We start from the raw sequence: 18,729 nt of genomic DNA, 5'->3' as shown, positions 1-18,729 counted from the left end.
AAGTGTTTGCCATTCTTCTGCAAAAACTGGACAAGGGGAATACTACAAAAAATACTCAGAGATAAAATCCTCATTTCAAGTTCTACAAAATATTTATCAAATGAATGTTAATTTTTTTTTAATTCCCTGCTAAAGACGTTTTCATTAGTCTTAGAGGGTATATGCTTTCTAGAACTTGTTTTTGTTAACATGTGCTTTGATGTAAAGAACATATTTTGTATGCAAAACATAACTTGCATTATGGTTGTACAATACACTATATTGTTTAGGGATTCCGGAAAGCAGTTTAATGCAGAAATAACTATATCTAGTATGCAGTTCATATTGTGAATGAAGCTTTGCTTTTGTAATAAATAAATAAGACTTTCTAATGACCTTGGTTTTTCTTTTTTGGAAAATAAGATCAAATTAGTGTTTTAGTAATTTTCCGCTAGTAAAATGTTAAGTTAATGAAAGAAAGAGATTTTATGACTACACTGCTTTGAATTTCTAAAATACCTTACCTGAGAAGATTTATCACGACTTAAAAAACAAAACAGCTCCATACATCCGCAACTTGTCCCCGTCCTAGTTTCTTCTCTTTATTCAAGATCCATTTAACTTGACTCTTGTCCCCCAAGCCCTACCCTAAGTGCCCTGGCACATGAGGAAGGCTGCCTCTGTGCTTAATTATCCACATCACATCTGACAAGTGACTGACTCACTCTGGCATTACTAGCCTAGAAAACATCGTAATACAACACCGTTGTTTTAACAGATTTGTAAAAGCTTACCAAAATGAGACATTTGATTGGCAGTTCAGAAATTTTAATGCTGCTTTGAAAAATACTTCTGTACAATATTATCTTTCTCATAATGAAAAAAAGAAATGACATCTGATATGTCAATGCTTTGCTGAAAGCACAGATATTTTTTGTTTCCTTGTTTTAGGTCTTCCAAAAACTCTGCTTTGAGCTTGTTAAGTTCTTCTGCTAGAAGCTTCAAGTTGTGAGGAAGCACTTGTTCATCTAAAATAAAAAGATATTCTCAAATTACTGGTGTAAATTAAAGTAATCCGGGGTGTCTAATGACATTAGGAAATTAATTTGATTAAACAAACCAGTTAGATTCTATAAACAATCACAATTGAGTTAGTGTAATATATAGAAAAAAGGTCTCAATGTGATATTCAAAAATCGTCTGAAACAAGTCAAAGAATTTAAATAACTTGTTAGGAAACGTGTGAGCAGAAAAGACTAACCTGAAAGGGACTTTTTGTTGTTGTTGCCAAGAAAACTCAAGACAGCTGACTTACTACCTTACTGAATTAAGCAGAAAGGCAAAAAAGCAGAAGTAGATGACAATTTAGTTTTGAACCTGATAAATAATATCTAGAACAGTAGTTGTCCAACATAACTTTCTGCAATGATGGACCTGTTCTATATCTGCTTTATTCAATACAGCAGCCAATAGCCACACGTGGGCAGTGTTACTGAGAAGCTGAACTTTATTTTTCTGTTAGCTTTATTAGGACATAATTCACATACGGTTTACCCATTTAATCTGTATGATACAGTGTTTTTTTTTGTATATTCACAGATATGTGCAACCATCACCAGTTAATTTTAGAACATTTTCATCATCTCAAAAACCCATATCCTGGTGGCTCAAGCCTGTAATCCCAGCACTGTGGGAGGCCGAGGTGGGCGGATCACCTGAGGTCGGGCGTTCGAGACCAGACTGGCCAACATGGTGAAACCCCTCCTCTACTAAAAATACAAAAACTAGCAGGGCATGGTGGCACATGCCTGTAATCCCAGCTACTCGGGAGGCTGAGGCAGGAGAATCACTTGAACCCGGGAGGTGGAGGTTGCAGTGAGCCGAGATCGTGCCATTGTACTCCAGCCTGGGCAACAGAGCAAGACTCCATCTCAAAAACAAAGCAAAACAAAAACCCATATCCTTTAGCTATCATCCTCCTTACCACCTTCCCTTCTGCCCACCCCCCCCCCACCCCCATCTCTAAGCAACCACACATCCACTGTCTATCTCAAGATTTCCCTGTTCAAGACATTTCGTATGACTGGAAGTATACATACACTTGGTCTTTGGGACTGACTTCTTGCACTTTGCATCATGTTTTCAAGGTTATTCCACATTGTATAGCATATATCAGCATTTCATTCCTTTTTATGGCTGAATAATATTTTGTTGTATGGATACACCAAATTTTGTTGGTCAGCTGACGGACATGTGGGTTATTTTCATATTTTGGCTATTAGGAATAATGCTTCCATTAACATACATGTACAAGTTTTTATGTGAACATGTTTTCATCTCTCTTGGGTATACACCTGAGAATGGAACTGTTGGGTCACGTGCTAACGGTATGTTTGAGGGACTGCTAGCTGTTTTCCAAAGCAGCTGTATCATCTGACATTCCTAACATTTCTACACATCCTCAACACTTGGACGTTTTAATTCTAGACCTCCTAGTGGGTGTGAAGTGCTATCTTATGGTTTTGATTTGTATTTCCCCAATGACTAATCATGTTGAGCATGTCTACTCAGATCCTTTGCCCTTTTAAAAATTGGGTTGTGTTTATTATTGAGTGGTAAGAGTTCTTTATATATTTTGGATACAAGTCCCTTAAGAGATATATGTCTGCAAATACTTTTTCCCATCTATGGGTTGTCTTTTCACTTTCCTGATGGTAGAGGAACTGAATTTTTAATTAAGCACAAATTAAAAACTACTACTACCTCCCCTGACCCCCCAAAAAATATATATATATATGTATATATATATGGCTCTCTATCTGTATGTTTTTAAATAGGTGGGATATAAGAGTGATTTGGGCATAACCCTGCCCCCCACAATCCCCCAGGACCTTGCTTCATTTTATAGACAGAAAAGAAGAAAGGCAAATGGTTGAGTGAGAACTCCTGGAACTATTTTTTGTCTATTTTATTTATGATGCCATTTCTGTTCCGGTCCTCTGTTTCTCAAACTTATTAATGTTACCCATTAATAAGTGGCAATCGGTATTTTTCTAAAATGAAATCAAGTAGAACACAGAGTTCATTAAACATGTGAAGGTGTTTTGTGAAACTTGTTTCCACACATGAGTTCGTGTACTGGGTTATACCCTGGGTTACAATATAAAATCAACTGGTAGATTATAGTTCTATACAAATTCAAAAACAGTATGGCTGGTATATTGTTTCCTTTTCCAATGTTCTAAGCTTTTGTAAAGGTAATAAATGATGGTGATGCAGGGGAGCAGAATGGGAAGCACAGACTGGAACTGGATGTAATTCTGGACCCCAGGTTACCCAAATATTTAGTAGCTGTTCAGCCTTGGACAAGTTACTTGTTCCTCTATGAACCTCCATTTCCCCATTTGTAAAATTACACCTACCTTATAGGACTGTGAAGATTAGAAACAGTATTTGTAAAGCGCTTAACGTATAGAAAGGTGCTCAAAAAATGTTCATTGCTGGTTTTTAAAGGTACAATTTTAAATATAGCAATACAGTATTCAAAACCTAATGGAATTACTGTGTAAAACTCTCGTTACCACATATTTCATCTATTATGTAAATTCAGATTTATAATACATTGACTGTACTCAAATTCCATGCTGATCTTACACCTGGCCCCTGACTACCTTTCCCCCTTTCTTACCTCACCCCATGCTCAATGGCCTCTTCTCGATTCTGCAACACTGCAACCAGCCAACCTTTGGGCTTCTGCACTTGATGTGTTCATTGCCTAGAATGATCCTCCAGATAGCTGCATGGTTCGCTCTTACCCATCTTTGCTTAAATGTCATCTCTGAGAAGCCTTCCTGATTACCTTTTTAAAAATAAATCCTCCCATCACTACACTGCCTTACCTTACTTACATTTTCTTCAGAGCATGGGCATATACTCATGTAATCATGTTTTGTCTGTCTCCTCATTAGAATGTTCTGCTCCCTGCCGATTCCCCAGCATCTAGAGTAAGGCCTAGTACAGTAAGGCGACTCAGTAAAAATTTGTTGGATGGATGAACACTCAGTTCCAGAGGCAGAATTTTTAGTTATATTTAGTCAAATTGCATAATTAAATTGAAAACATGATGTGAACTTTTATGACTGAAAACTAATAAACTGAGTGTCGGGAATAACAGTAGCAGTAGAAAGTCACAGTCATACCAACTGAACACATAACTGACACATCATACCTTTTGCTTCCTTCATTGTCTGAGATACAATCCTTCGGAGTGTCTGATCAGTTTTATGAAGGATGTTAGTTGAACAAATAATTCTGTCTGTGTCCTATGTTAATACAGACATTGTTATTAGAAGTCACATAGTTTTAGAAAATAAATGGCTAAAGAATAGGTCACATGTATTTGAAGGGACTAAAAGAAAAGTTTAAGCGGCTTTTCTGTTTGTTATTCTTCCCTACAAGAGAGTCCAACCAAATCAGATCCAGTGGTAAACTGGGTTCCAGCTGGGCGGTGATATGCTGGTGAATGTCTAATAACTGACTCTCCCGGAAAAAAACCCCAGACCTATCTGTAGTGTTTGCCAATTTCTGTGATGTAAACATTCCTACCAACAAACCATCAACAGGCTCCAACACTTCTGAAAGTTTAACAATCGCTTTGCCCAGCCGGCATGAGCTGTCAGCAGCGAGTGCTGGTGAGAGGCCAAGCCAATGACAACGCATCTCTCGTTTCACTCACATTTTATATTCAGCTCAAAAGATCTTCCTACAAAAAGTTGTTCCTTCTCATTTACATTAAATTTACACTGGAAGTTTACCTTTTGTTCCATATCGTCCTCAGCATATTTTACTGGATTTTCCAAAGCAGTGAGCAATAAATCAGTCACCTCCAGGCTACAGAGAAAATGGGATAAAATACAATAGATCCTTATATCCAACATCTGACTTTTTTTTTTTTTTTTTGAGACGGAGTCCTGGAGTCTTGCTCTGTCACCCAGGCTGGAGTGCAGTGGCGTGATCTCTGCTCACTGCAAGCTCTGCTTCCCGGATTCGCGCCATTCTCCTGCCTCAGCCTCCCAAGTAGCTGGGACTACAGGCGCCCACCACCACGCCCAGCTAATTTTTTGTATTTTTTACTAGAGATGGGGTTTCACCATGTTAGCCAGGATGGTCTAGATCTCCTGACCTCGTGATCCGCCTGCCTCAGCCTCCCAAAGTGCTGGGATTACAGGCGTGAGCCACCACGCCCAGCCAACATCTGACTTCTAAGGAACTTGTATTTATGAATATTAAACTGAATTCTAGAGGAATGAAACTGCTATAACCCAAGATTCTTAACAAAAGGAAAAAAACTAAATGATTTAGAAGCTAGCTTCCATGTAGAAAATCCAAATGCAGTAGCTCAAAACAAATGATAAGCTAAGGACCCCTCATTAAAAAATACCAATTTCCTAAGACTCATGTCAATAAGCTTTGAAAAGTCATTCTCTTTTCCCCTCTTAAGGCTGAACCGGGGGCCACAAGAGCTCAACTTTATTCTCTATGGAAAGATGCCTGGTCTTTACTTTCTGGCTCCCGCTTATTTACTGGATATGGATGAGCAAAGTTTCTCACTGAGCAAAGGTCCATGAAGGTTTCAGGTAGAATTCATTCATTGATTTAACAAATATTTATTGAATGTCTTATATGAAAAATACTGTACAACCACATGCTGAGCTGGGGGTGTAGCAAGATCCTTGCGTTTGCCAAGGCTGATAATGTAATAGAGACAGATAAACAGTTAAATAAAGCAAAAAATAATTTCAGATGGTGACAAGTAGATAAGTGAGCAAAGACAATAAAGTGACAATGATAAGAGTGACAGGGTAGCCCAACTAATGTTCTTTGCTTTAGTTAGGATGGCCAGTGAAGGCAGTCAAGTATAAGAATGTGGGAAGGGCAGAGGGGCAGCAAGTACAAGGGCCCCAGGGCAAGAACATGCTCCTTGTGTTCGTGCCATAGAGAAAGGTTGAAAAGAAGCCAGGAGGGAGAGTGGCAGAATATGAAGTTGGAGAATTAATCTGGGTTAGATCACATAAGTTAGGGTAAGGAGTTTGAATTTTACTCAGATTATGGGAGTGGCACTAAAAAGTTTTAAGCGAGTGAGCTCATCAAGTTAAAGCTCAACCTCAAGACGATCTTCCTCACACTGAAAAGAGCCCAGGTTCTGGAGTGAGTGCGATCCCACTGGGTCCAGATCTTGGCTCTGCCACTTCCTACCTGGGTATATTACTTTACTTATCTGGGCCTCAGTTATCCCATCTATAAAATGGGGATAGTAGTTTCTACCCGTTAAGGGTGGTTGTGAGGACTGAATGAGACCATATATATAAAGTGTTCAGAACTGGGAGAGAATTTGAGTTTTAGTGACTATTCAGCCAGTGATCACTAGCTAATTTTCATATCCATGCCCTTTTGTTCTATTTAGTCTGTTTGTTTAGAGACAGGGTTTCACTGTCACCCAGGCTGGAGTGCAGTGGCGTTATCATAGCTCAACTGCAACCTCAAACTCTTGGGTTCAAGTGATCCTCCCTTCTTGGCCTCCCAAGTGCTGGGATCACAGGTGTGAGCCACTGCACCCAGCTTGTTTACAGTCTTAAAAGAGGTAAAGCATAGCAAATTTTTTTTAAGGGAACTATAACCTTAAGATAAGATTCCTAAAAAGAATTTCAAAAGGAATTATAGACACTGTTCCCAATGTAACCCAAAATTTAAGAAAATATTAGTCGGGGGTGATAGCTCATGCTCGTAATCCCAGCAATTTGGGAGGTCAAATTGGAAGAATTGCTTGAGGCCACGAGTTTCAGACCAGCCTGGGCAACATAGTGAGACCCTGTCACTACAACAAATTTAAAAATTAGCTGGGCTTGGCAGTGTGGGCCTGTAGTTCCAGTTACTTAGGGGACTGAGACAGGAGAATTGCTTGAGCCCAGGAGGTCAAGCCTGCAGTGAGCTGATACCGATCCCTCGTGGACAATATGCAGGAACTAAGGAAATGCGGGCAATATACCTCTGGAACTGCGCTGTCCAATAAACAGCCACTGGCCACATGAGGCTACTTAAGTTTAAATTAATAAGTTAAACAAAAAAATTCAGGTCATCAGTTACACTAGCTACTTTTAAGGGTTCGATAGTCAAATGTGGCTAGCAGCTACCATATTAATGCAAATATAGAACATTTCCATTGCCAGCAAAGTTTCTGCTAGAAATATGCTGCTCTAGAACTCTCAAGACATACATAATGAATGAAATGCATTAGACAGCATAACCTACAAGCCTCACATATGCAAAAGCAGTGTAACTATGGTGAGCTCTAAGGCAAATAGGACCCAGTACCTGTTGCACTCTTTCACAGATCTCTTTCTATAAGAAAACTACCAGCCAACCTATTTAGACTATCTATTTTAGCAAGAGAATCAAAGATGTGTTCTCTGAATTCCCTGCTCCAACTACTGGAAGACAGTATAATCCTAACAGTTATGAGCAGACATAAACTTGGGTTCAAATCTTTCTGGACAAACTAAATTTTCCCATTTCACTTTTGGCTTCCACACAAAGTGGGGAATAATGTCTCTCCAACGCCTGTGTGAGGACTAACTAAACCAACACAGACAAAGCACTGACCATGATACCTGGCACAGGGGAGCATCCAGGGAGGGATGACTGAGTGGAATACCTGGCCTCCGAAGCACATGCTGGACTCGGAATTGTGAGGCTGTTGTGTTCCCAAGCATTTTTCTCAGGGTTGGGTTTTTCTAGCTTTCTTCCCATCAGGTGGATGGTCTCAGGAGGCAGTGCCTGTGGCCTCTGGCCATTCCTCTGTAAACAGGTCTCAAGAGGACAATCTAAAAAGAGCTGGCAAAAGCCCAACGAATCTGAAAACAGTTTAAAATGACAGAATTACTGGTATACTATTTTTCCAAAATATGAAATAAACATATATTAGACAAATTATGACAATTATAGTAGGAAAAACTGCATTTGCAATACTGAACATCTAGCTTTTAAAATTAAGTAAATCTACATAACCTCCTAATCAAGTTAAATTATCATTGAAGACAATAGTGTTTTTGATATGTGAATAAGTATCTCCATGTGTAAGAAAAAAAAAAAGTTTTAATTACATTTCCGAGCCAGCTGGTAGACTTCATATCTCATACTCTGATAATAAAAATTGTCATCCAAAACCAAAAACAAAGGTCTAGAAACAGCAGTTTTTGTTAAGAGGTAGCAAGACTGGGCCTCAAATGCTGCAGAAAATATCAGATCTTGATCCTTTAAGCAGGTTATAAAATCTTCCCACATGGCTTCAGTCCTGTTGGGTGGGACAGACATCTGACACCCATTAATGACAGCCATCAAGAAGTATTCCAGGTACTTCAACAGTTCCTGTCGAAGCAATTTCCACTGGGATGGCTACAAGAGACCAAAGAATTGCAATTCATATTAGGCCACTAGGGTGGTCAGTCATCTGGCCTCACTGCCACCCTGCCCCATATGAAAATTTCAGCTCACAATATGGAACCATCTGTAGTTCTCTAACACACCTGGTTTCACATGATTCCATATATACCACTCCTTCTGCCTGGAAAACTAATGTTACTAGTGCTGTGTAAAGCTTTCTCAGACTCAACCATGCAGAAGGCAGCTCAGCCTCTCCCTTGCCCATCATGAAACCCCATTCTATACATATATCTCCACTCTAGCAGTGCTTACACAGTTTAAACATTTGTTTACACTTCTCTCTCTGCTAGATCACACTGTCCATTGCATACTCAGCCTCCAGCAGAGGGTCTGGCACCTAATAGGTGCTCCAGAAATGTATATTAAATGGATGACTGACTGAATAAGTGAATAAATGAAAGAACTTATTTATCATCCAAGAGAAAGGTGGAGTCAAAATCAGCATCCTGCCAAAATAGTCTGGCTAAGATATAATAATGCAGGTTTTCCCTTGAAATGGGAAAGGTAGTAGACAGCAAAAAGATCAGGTGAAAAGTCTCTGGGTCAAGAAGAAAAGACCTCAGGCTAACAAATGAGTTGATATGGGATGGAGAAAGATGGAGGAAACAAACTGAGGGGAATAAACAGCTTGAGAATACAAGTAATCTTGTGCTGGTCAAGGGCTGTGGAGAATCCTGACATAGTTAAGAAATCTAAGCTGGAGGGAAAACACGAGGACAGGGGAGTGAGAACTCTCACTTGCCTGCCCATGCCTTACCACCACTGAGATTACACTACATACAACAAACACATCAGCTAAACCCACTAAATTGGAAACACATATCACTTCCTAAGTGAGCAGATGAGTCCCACAGTCCTTGTCCATAGGAAAAGCGTGGAAAAAACAACATAATACAAGTGAAGGGAAAGCCAGCAAATACAACAATCCCTATCGACAACTTTCAGCTTTCTCCGAAGTGTTGAAAATACTATCATCCAGGTCAATCCTGCGCTATCCTGACACTGCACTTACTTCACAATTAACCAAGAATGAGAAAGTAGATACACTTTGCTGGAGAGCCCATGCACCAAATGTACTGTATTTTTGTATATATACTTAGAAAGTAGAGTCACATAACATGTGCATTTGATTTCTGTAAATTCATCTACATTAGGCATTAAACAACAAAAATAATAATGTTAACATTTCAGAATATTTCAGAGTATTTACTCAAGAGTGAGCATGAGAAACACGAATGTAATCTAGTCTTCCCCCAGTGGTCTCAGTTTCCACATGCTTCTCCAAGAGGATGTATCTCACTGTGCTGAGTGTGAGATGAGGAAGGCTTAAAGAGATGTACTTGGAACATACAAGTTGTTCCGTAAATACAAACCCATTACTTCCTCTGGTGGTCAACTAAGAAACAGCCATCTTTCCCAAAGCTGGCAGAGGCAGATTTACTTTGAGATGAACAAAGATGAAGCTTCATAGGTCTGATAATGCATTTGTACAGCCTCTATCGTTCTGAGGGACCCTAGAAATTTTGTTACTTATAGTTTTTATTCCTTTTCTTAAAGAGGATTCCTCAAATTACAAAACCTGAATCCACCCGTAGCTAGACGTTAAAGTTTTAGAACTTCTTTCCCTCTCCTAAGGAGAAACTTCCTAAGGGATTTTCGACAGTGCATTTGACTACAGGGGCTTTCCACCTTGCACGCTGACTTGAGAACCTGACCCTGTCTGAAGACTCAACTGTATAGAATATACAACATATACACGCATCAAATATACAGATAAGCCTCTAAAATGCATCGTTCTAACAGTTGGCTTTGTAACCACTTTCTACAGCCAACGCATTCACCCTCTGCAGTAACTATGTTAACCCAGCTCCACTTTTCTCGAACTTCACCTCCCACACCAAGCACGGTCTAGTGTGCAATGGGCGCTCATGGCAAATCACCCAGGACCGCGTGGACGCGAGTGTCCCCGCCCCGCCCCGCCCCGCGGCCCAGGCCCCGCCCCTCCGTGCTGACCGCCGGTCGCGCTCTTGCCCCGGCGAGAAACGCGTCGGGCATGACGTCATCATACGCGACAACACCGACCGCCCAACCCTGCTCCTGCCGCAGCCGGTGGGCGAGGGCGCGCGCGAAAGTCGATTTTCCTGCCGCGGGGAGGCCACAGAGGACGCAGAGGCTTCGTTTCCGCGGCCCGTCGCTGCCGGTTCCTCTGGTGTTCTCGGCGGTCTTCATGCTGCCCGGGGAGACCGGAGGAGCCTGGGAGCGTCGTCTCCGCACTACCGTCTGCCCTGCGCGCACGCGCAGCGTCTCCGCCGCCTACCGACGCAGTGGAGGAACTGGCCTGGCTGGGTTTCCGTGCGGCCCCAGAGGCACCTGCTCCACCGGCGCACTGCTTGCTCCGAGGGACCAGAGGCTGGAGAGACCGCGGCGCTGCGTTCCTAGCTCCTGGACATTCCCAAGGGGTCCCAGAGTTAGGATTAATCTTCAAATAGAATCACCCTTCCTGCCGAAAGTTGCCAGCCAGTAGGATTGGCGCCTCAGTTTTGTTAGGATGAGGTCTTTCTGCTTAGGAAAATCCCAAAAGAGACGTTGAGCCTTTCCCTCCAGCAATCTTTCGAAGATAAGTTACTGGAAATCAAAGAATAGAAGGCGAGGCTGACAGTCCGACCACCGCGCTCCTTTGCGGTTCCCAGATGTGAAGAGTGCAAGGGCAAAGTAAACATTCGTTATTGTGCCCTCACAGCACCAGTGGGCAGCAAGCGTGAAGAAATATTGTCAGGAAAGGCACATCCACAGACCTCAATTCCAGTGCATGCAGACAGAGAACAATAGGTGTTTGTGTTAAAAAGTAATACTAAGCTATGGAGAGGTACAAAACAAGTTTTTTTTTGTTTTTTGTTTGTTTGTTTTTAAGACGGAGACTCGCTCTGTCGCCCAGGCTGGAGTGCAGTGGCGCAATCTCGGCTCACTGCAACCTCCGCAACCTCCGCCTCCCGGGTTCACGCCATTCTTCTGCCTCAGCCTCCCGAGTAGCTGGGAATACAGGCGCCTGCCACCAGGCCCAGCTAACTTTTTGTATTTTTAGTGGAGACGGGGTTTCACCATGTTAGCCAGGATGGTCTCGATTTGCTGACCTTGTGATCCGCCCGCCTCGGCCTCCCCAAGATTACAGGCGCAAGCCACCGCGCCTGGCCAAGACAAGTTTTTTTTGTTTGGGGGTGTGTTGTAGAAAAATTGAATGCAGATTACAGTTTTTTGTGTTTTGAGACAGGGTCTCACTCTCTCGCCCAGACTGGAGTGCAGTGGTCGGATCTCGGCTCACCGCAACCTCCGCCTCTCAGGCTCGAGGGATTCTCCTGCCTCAGCCTCCCGAGTAGCTGGGATTACGGGCGAACACCACTACTGCCCAATTAATTTTTGTATTTTCAGTAAGAACGGGGTTTCCTCATGTTGGACAGGCTGGTCTTGAACTCCTGACCGCAAATGATCCACCCGCCTCGGCTTCCCAAAGTGCTGGTATTACAGGCGTGAGCCACCGCGTCGGGCCTAGATTCCAGATTCTTTTATCCTTATATTTTAGGGGATAATTCCTTCTTACCTGTAAAGGGTATGTTCAAAATGTGAAGACGTAAGGACAAAATCAGTGTATACTGTGTCAAAATATGACAAGTAACCTGCTAAAGCTGATATAATTTGTATGAAGCACATACAAATAATCTCATTTTCCTTTGGACTGAAAGTGAAGAGCAATGAGTTAAACTCTTCATTTCGTGACATTTTATCATTATTAGTTCAGTATAAGGTCCCTCTCCTTAATTTGCCCCTCCCCCACTTTTTTAAGAGACAGGGTTTTGCTTTGTCACCCAAGCTGGAGTGGAACCATAGCTCATTGTAACCTCGAATTTCTAGGCTCAAGCAATCCTCCTATCTCAGCCTCCTGAGTAGCTGGGACTATAGGCATGTGCCATTGAGCCTGGCTCCACTGTCTTTTATCTCCCATCCTCCACATCCACACCCATTTAACCCCTGCAGGCAACCGGTTTTTTTTTTCTTTTTATCATAGTTATTTTTGTTTTGGTTATGTATTTTTTTTAAATAGGCTTTATTTTTTAAAGCAGTTTTAGGTTCACAGCTAAACTGAGCAGAAAGTAGAGTTCTCATATACTCCTTCCCCTCCTCATTCATAACCTCCCCCACTATCAACATCCTTCACCAGAGTGATACATTTGTTACAATCAATAATCAATGAACCTACATTGACACATCATTATCACCTAAAGGCCATAGTTTACTATTGGTGTAAAATAGTTTACTATTGGTATTGGGGTTTACTCTTGGTGTACATTCTGTAGGTTTTGGCTATGTATAATGACACATATCCATCAGTACAGAATAGTTTCACAGCCCAAACATCCTCAGAGCACAGAGCACAAACATCCTCTGTGCTCCATCTGTTTATCCTCCCTCTCCTCTAACCCCTGACACCATTGATTTTTTTGTGTGTGCCTCTGTAGTTTTGCCTTGTTCGGAATAACATACAATTATATAATTGTAATCACACAGTCTTTTTAATTTGCTTCTTTTACTTAGTAATATGCATTTAAGGCTCCTCTATGTCTTTTTATGGCTTGACAGTGCATTTCTTTTTAGCCATGAATAATATTCCAATGTCTAGAGGTACCACAGTTTAGTTTTCCACTCGCCTACTGAAGGACATCTTGGTTGCTTCCAAGATTTGGCAATTACGAATAAAGCTGCTATAAACATCCATGTGAAGGTTTTTGTGTGGACGTAAATTTTCAACTCATTTGGGTAAATATCATACCAAGAAGCGTGACTGCTATATCATACAGTAAGAGTGTTTAGTTTTGTAAGAAACTGCCAAACTGTCTTCCAAAGTGGCTGTACCATTTTGCATTCCAGTCAGCAATGAATGAGACTTCTTACTGCTCCACATCCTCCCTCATATTTGGTGTTGTCAATGTTTTGGATTTTCGTCATTGTAGTAAGTGTGTAGTGGTATCTCACTGTTCTTTTAGTTTGCATTTCCTTACTGACATATGATGTTAAACATCTTTTTTCTTTTCTTTTTTTTTTTTTTTTTTTGTGAGACAGAATCTTGCTCTGTCACTCAGGCTGGAGGCAGATCATGGTGCACTACAGCCTCAACCTCCCAGGCTCAAAGCAATCCTGCTGCTTCAGCCTCGTGAGCAGCTGGGACTACAGGCATGCACCACCATGCCTGGCTAATTTTTCTTTTTATTTTTGTAGAGATGAGGTCTCCCTATGTTGCCCAGGCTGGTCTCAAACTGCTGGGCTCAAACAAACCTCTGCACCACCATGCCTGGCTAATTTTCATTTTTGTAGAGATGAGGTCTCCCTATGTTGCCCAGGCTGGTCTCAAACTCCTGGGCTCAAACCTCATGCCTCGGCCTTCCAAAGTGCTAGGATTACAGGCGTGAGCCACCATGCACAGCCAAACATCTTTTCATATGCTTATTTGCCATCTGTACATCTTCTTTGGTGAGGTGCCTGTTCAGATCTTTTTGCCTATTTTATTTACCATTTTTGAGATGGGGTCTCACTACATTGCCCATGCTGGTCCCAAACTCCTGGGCTTGAGCAATCCCCCACCTGAGTAGCTGGGGTTACAGGCATGCACCATTATGCCTAGCTTCTTTTTGCCCATATTTAAATTGGGTTGTTTTCTTGTTGTTCAGTTTTAAGCGTTGTTTGTATATATTGGACAACAGTCCTTTTTACAAGATCCCTTTGGCAAACATTTTCTCTCAGTCTGTGGTTTATCTTTTCATTCTTGTCACAGTGTCTTTTGGAGAGAAGTTTTTAATTTTAATGAAGCCCAGTTTACCAATAACTTCTTTCATGCATCATACCTTTGGTGTTTTATCAAAAATATCATCACCAAGCCCAGTCTTCTAGATTCTCTGTTATCCTCTAGTCTTATAGTTTTGGGATTTACATTTTGTTCTATGATCCATTTTGAGTTAATTCTTGTGAAGGAGGTAAAGTCTGTGTGTAGATATCTAGTTTCAGCACCAGTTGTTGAAAAGACTATTTTTTTGTCCATCGCATTGCCTTTGCTCCTTTGTCAAAGATTAGTTGACTGTATTTATGTGGGCTCTCTATTCTGTTCATTGATCTATTTGTCTATTCTTTTGCCAATATGACACTATCTTTATTATTATAGCTTTATAGTAAGTCTTGCAGTTGGCTACTGTCAGTCTTCTAGTTTTGCTCCTTCTTTAATATTGTGCTGGCTAGCCTAGATCCTTTGCCTTGCCACATAAACTTTAGAATCACTTTGTTGATATCCACAAAACAGCTTGCTGGGGTTGAGACTGTGTTGAATCTATAGATCAAGTTGGGAAGAAATGACATCTTGACAATATTATTTCTATTCATGAACATGAAATATTTTATTTCTTTCAACAGAGTTTTGTAGTTTTCATCATATAGATTTCATGCATATTAAAAATTTTATACCTAATAAAAAGAAGTTTTAAATTTAAGTATTTCATTTTGGGGGGTGTTCATGTAATGGTATTGTGTTTCTAATTTGAAATTTCACTTGTTCATTGCTGGAATTAAGAAAGTGGTTGATTTTTATGTCTTGACCTTGTATCCTAAAACTTTACAATAATCATGTATTAGTTCCAGATTTTTTGTTATGGATTCTTTTGGATTTCTACATAGACAATCATGTCATCTGCAGACAGTCTTATTTCTTCCTTCCCAACATGTATACCTTTTATTTTCTGTGTCTTATTATATTAGCTAGGACTTCCAGTATAATGTGGAAAAAGTGGTGAGAGAGGACATTCTTGCCTTGTTACTGATCTTAATGGAAAAGTCTCTAGTTGGTCACCATTAAGTATAATGTAAGCTATAGGTGTTTTGTAGATAGTTATCAGGTTGAGGAAGCACTCCTCTATTCCTAGTTTGCTGAGGGTTTGTATCATGAATGTCTGTGGAATTTTGTCAAATGCTTTTTTTGCATCGATTGATATGATTATGTGATTATTTAATGTCTTGATATGACGGATTACATTAACTGGTTTTCAAACATTGAACCAGCTTTGCATGCTTGGAATAAAACCCACTTGGTTGTTGTGTATAATTTTTATACATTTTAAAATTCAATTTGCTAATATTTTGTTAAGGATTTTGGCATCTATATAGATACAAAACAGATAGTTCTAGGTCCAAGAGAAGTATTGGTCTGTAGTGTTCTTTTCTTGTAATGTCTTTGTTTTTGATACCTGGGTCATGTTGAACTCATAAAACAAGTTAGAAAGTATTCCTTTTGCTTCTACCATCTGGAAGAGATTGTAGAGAATTGGTATAATTTCCTCAAATGTTTTGTAGAATTTGCCAGGTTATCAATCTAACCTCAATTATCTTTTCAATAATCTATTTTGGAAAAACCATTTTTAAAGTTTTTTGTAAAAACATAATGCTTTGTATTTCAGAATTCCAAAATGAACTATTGTAACTTCAAAGTTAGGTGTCTACTATCTAAAAAGACATGCTTCCCAAGAATAGGTTCAAATATAAGCATGTGACATTGACATATAGCCTTAATCATAGTTTGCTCTTAAATTTGTAAAGCTTTCCTTTACAGACCTCAATCTCACCTGAGGCTCAGAAAAGGACAATAGTGTGATTACATATTTACTGGATATATGATTCTCTTAAATCAGCAAGGTGTAGCCAGGCATGGTGGCTCATGCCTGTAATCCCAGCACTTTGGGAGGCCGAGGTGTGAGGATCACTTCAGGCCAGGAGCTCTAGAACAGCTTGGGCAACAAAGCAAGACCCCACCTCTACAAAAATAATTAGCAACATGACATCATCACATTACTACTGGAGATTGATACAGGGTCTAGGTGGGTGGATGTGGGACCAACAATGAGGCCCAGAGCAATTGGGGATGTGAACTTAGGTCCCATTTTGCATACTCCCTCCTTCTCTTAGCCCCAGGGTTGCCCACTTCACCCTACTGGAAGGGGAGCTACTCTTGGCTGCATTTCAAGCTCCTTTCACTCTAGCTTGGGATGCCCCAGAAATCATCCTTCTGCATATTCAGCGTGGCTGCCTTCTGTAGTCTACTCACTTGTCCCTGCATGCACTGGGGTCAAGGCTGGGTGTTCTGTGTAGTTTAGGATGAGAAGAGTTATATGGGAAAAATTCTTTATCATGTAAAAATGGTCATCCCCATTATTGTTTGGATATTTGTTCTCTCCAAATCTCATGTTGAAATTTGATCCCCAATGTTGGAGATGTGGCATAGTGAGAGGTATCTGAGTCAGGCGTTGTTAGGCCATTCTTTCATTGCTACAAAGAAATACCAGAGAATGGGTAATTTATAAAGAAAAGAGGTTTAATTGGCTCACAGTTCTGCAGGCTGTACAGGAAGCATGGCACCGGCATGTGTTCACCTTCTGGGAGCTTTTACTCATGGCAGACAGCCAAGCAGGAGCAGGCATGTCACATGGTGAAAGCAGGAGCATGAGAGAGTTGAGCGGGAAGTGAAACACACTTAAACAACTAGACTTGTGAGAACTCATTATCATGAGGACAGCACCAAGCCATGAGTGATCTGCACCCATGACCCAAACACCTCCCACCAGGCCCCACATCCAACATTGGGGATTACAATTCAACATGAGATTTAGTGGGGACATATATTCAAACTACATCAAGGATGAATCCTTCAGGAATAGAGTAATTCCCTTCCTGGGGAGGGAGAAGTGAGTTCTTGCTCTATTAGTTCCCATGAGAGCTGGTTGTTAGGGGCCTGGTGTCTCCCCTCTTGCTTCCTCTCTCACCATATGATCTCTGCACATGCAGGCTCTCCACTTTCCATGACAAGTAGAAGCAGCCTGAGGCCATTAACAGGAGCAAATGCTGGCTCCATGCTTCTTGCACAATCCACAGAATCATGAGCCATATAAGCCTCTTTGTAAACTAACCAGCCTCAAGTATTGTCTATAGCAAAATTAAATGGGTCAAGACATCTCCATCACCCCTTGTTGGCAGAGGTCTTTTTCCCAGGCCAGCAACTGTTGTAGCTTCCATTGTTCCCTCTGAGCTCAGTATATGTTTGGTGGACTGACACTTCCAAAAAACCTTTATGTCAGAAGAAAGCCTGGTGGGCAAATTAAGTGAAAACAACAGAAATTGAGTGACTGTGGAAGAGGCTAGTGACAGCCTACTCCCTACCAAGAGAGCCTGTGTGGAACAAAAGAATCAACTGAGCCAGGAATTAGAAACTCTGTTTATCCACAGAGGGAAAATGGACCAGAGATTGACAGCCATCTCCCAGAGTCATGGCAGCTGAGAAGGAATGTACAGGGAAATAGTATTTGAAAATTACATCAAGGTCAGTCAAACAGCAACTGTTACAGATTTAAGCATTTATTAATACCAGATCGATGTGATTACCCTCCCAAACCTATGTAGTCCACATTCCCATTCCCCATTTCAAGAAAGGACACTACCTTTAGCCCAGCTAACCTAGCAGTCATCCTCGATCCTTCCCTCTTCTTCACCCCCAAATCAAGTTTATCTGCAAGTCTCCTCCATTTTATCTTCAAAATATATCTCCATTGCTGCCTTTCATTCCAGGCCTCTACAGATTCACAAGCTCTTAACGGAAACCACTGTATCCAGATGTAGTTTGAAATTAGTAATATTTTGGAGTTTAGTAGGCAATACATATAATACATTACATGCTCAGTGGGTGTCTAATAAAAATACATTAATACATAATACATATATTAGTAATCAAATAAATTAATATTTCTGCAATGAAATTTATGCATTTTCATCCACCCCAAATAACCATCATTTGAAATCCCATGTTCATCCTCTTTTTGTACTTATAGTCCTGAAAAATTTTATGTTTAAAACAAATTACAAAAATGGTATGCTATTTGTAACCTTTTAGGATGTAACTTTTTTCACTTTTATTACTGGGAGTCACCCATAGTACTGTATATTGATGTAGTTCATTAATTTTGACTGCTGAATATTTCATTATGTAAATATATCATAATTTATTCATCTTGTTGGTGGGCATTATGGTTGTTTCAAGATTTTGCTATTGTGAATGGTGCTACAATAAACATGCTTGTGTATGTCCCCAGTTGTATGTATGCATCAATTACTATTGTGTATATGTTTAGGTGTAAAACTGCTAGACTTGAAGTTTTGGAGATAATATCAAACTAT

At 40.6% G+C, this 18,729-nt stretch overlaps 1 protein-coding gene across 3 annotated transcripts; it reads right to left on the bottom strand.

Annotated features, from left to right (window-relative positions):
• Positions 1–773: 773 nt before the first annotated feature.
• PSTK (phosphoseryl-tRNA kinase) lies at positions 774–10,913 on the bottom strand. 3 transcript variants are annotated; one of them, XM_019034910.4, is made up of 6 exons: positions 10,492–10,852; positions 8,139–8,430; positions 7,691–7,889; positions 4,794–4,869; positions 4,208–4,301; positions 774–1,007 (listed from the first exon to the last, which is right to left on the bottom strand). In XM_019034910.4, exons 1-6 carry the CDS (start codon positions 10,705–10,707, stop codon positions 808–810), a joined length of 1,077 nt encoding a protein of 358 aa, XP_018890455.1. In that variant the 5' UTR covers positions 10,708–10,852; the 3' UTR covers positions 774–807. The 3 variants fall into 3 exon arrangements, with proteins under 3 accessions (XP_018890455.1, XP_018890456.1, XP_018890457.1); XM_019034911.4 differs by lacking the exon at positions 774–1,007 and adding an exon at positions 2,079–3,838 and having other exon boundaries at positions 10,492–10,913; XM_019034912.4 differs by lacking the exon at positions 774–1,007 and adding an exon at positions 2,079–2,254 and having other exon boundaries at positions 10,492–10,857.
• Positions 10,914–18,729: the final 7,816 nt, after the last annotated feature.

This window comes from Gorilla gorilla, chromosome 8, assembly GCF_029281585.2.
Source record: "Gorilla gorilla gorilla isolate KB3781 chromosome 8, NHGRI_mGorGor1-v2.1_pri, whole genome shotgun sequence".
NCBI classification, from domain to species: Eukaryota; Metazoa; Chordata; class Mammalia; order Primates; family Hominidae; genus Gorilla; species Gorilla gorilla.
The sequence above is the reverse complement of the archived record's forward strand: the minus strand, read 5'-3'. Positions and strand labels throughout refer to the sequence as shown.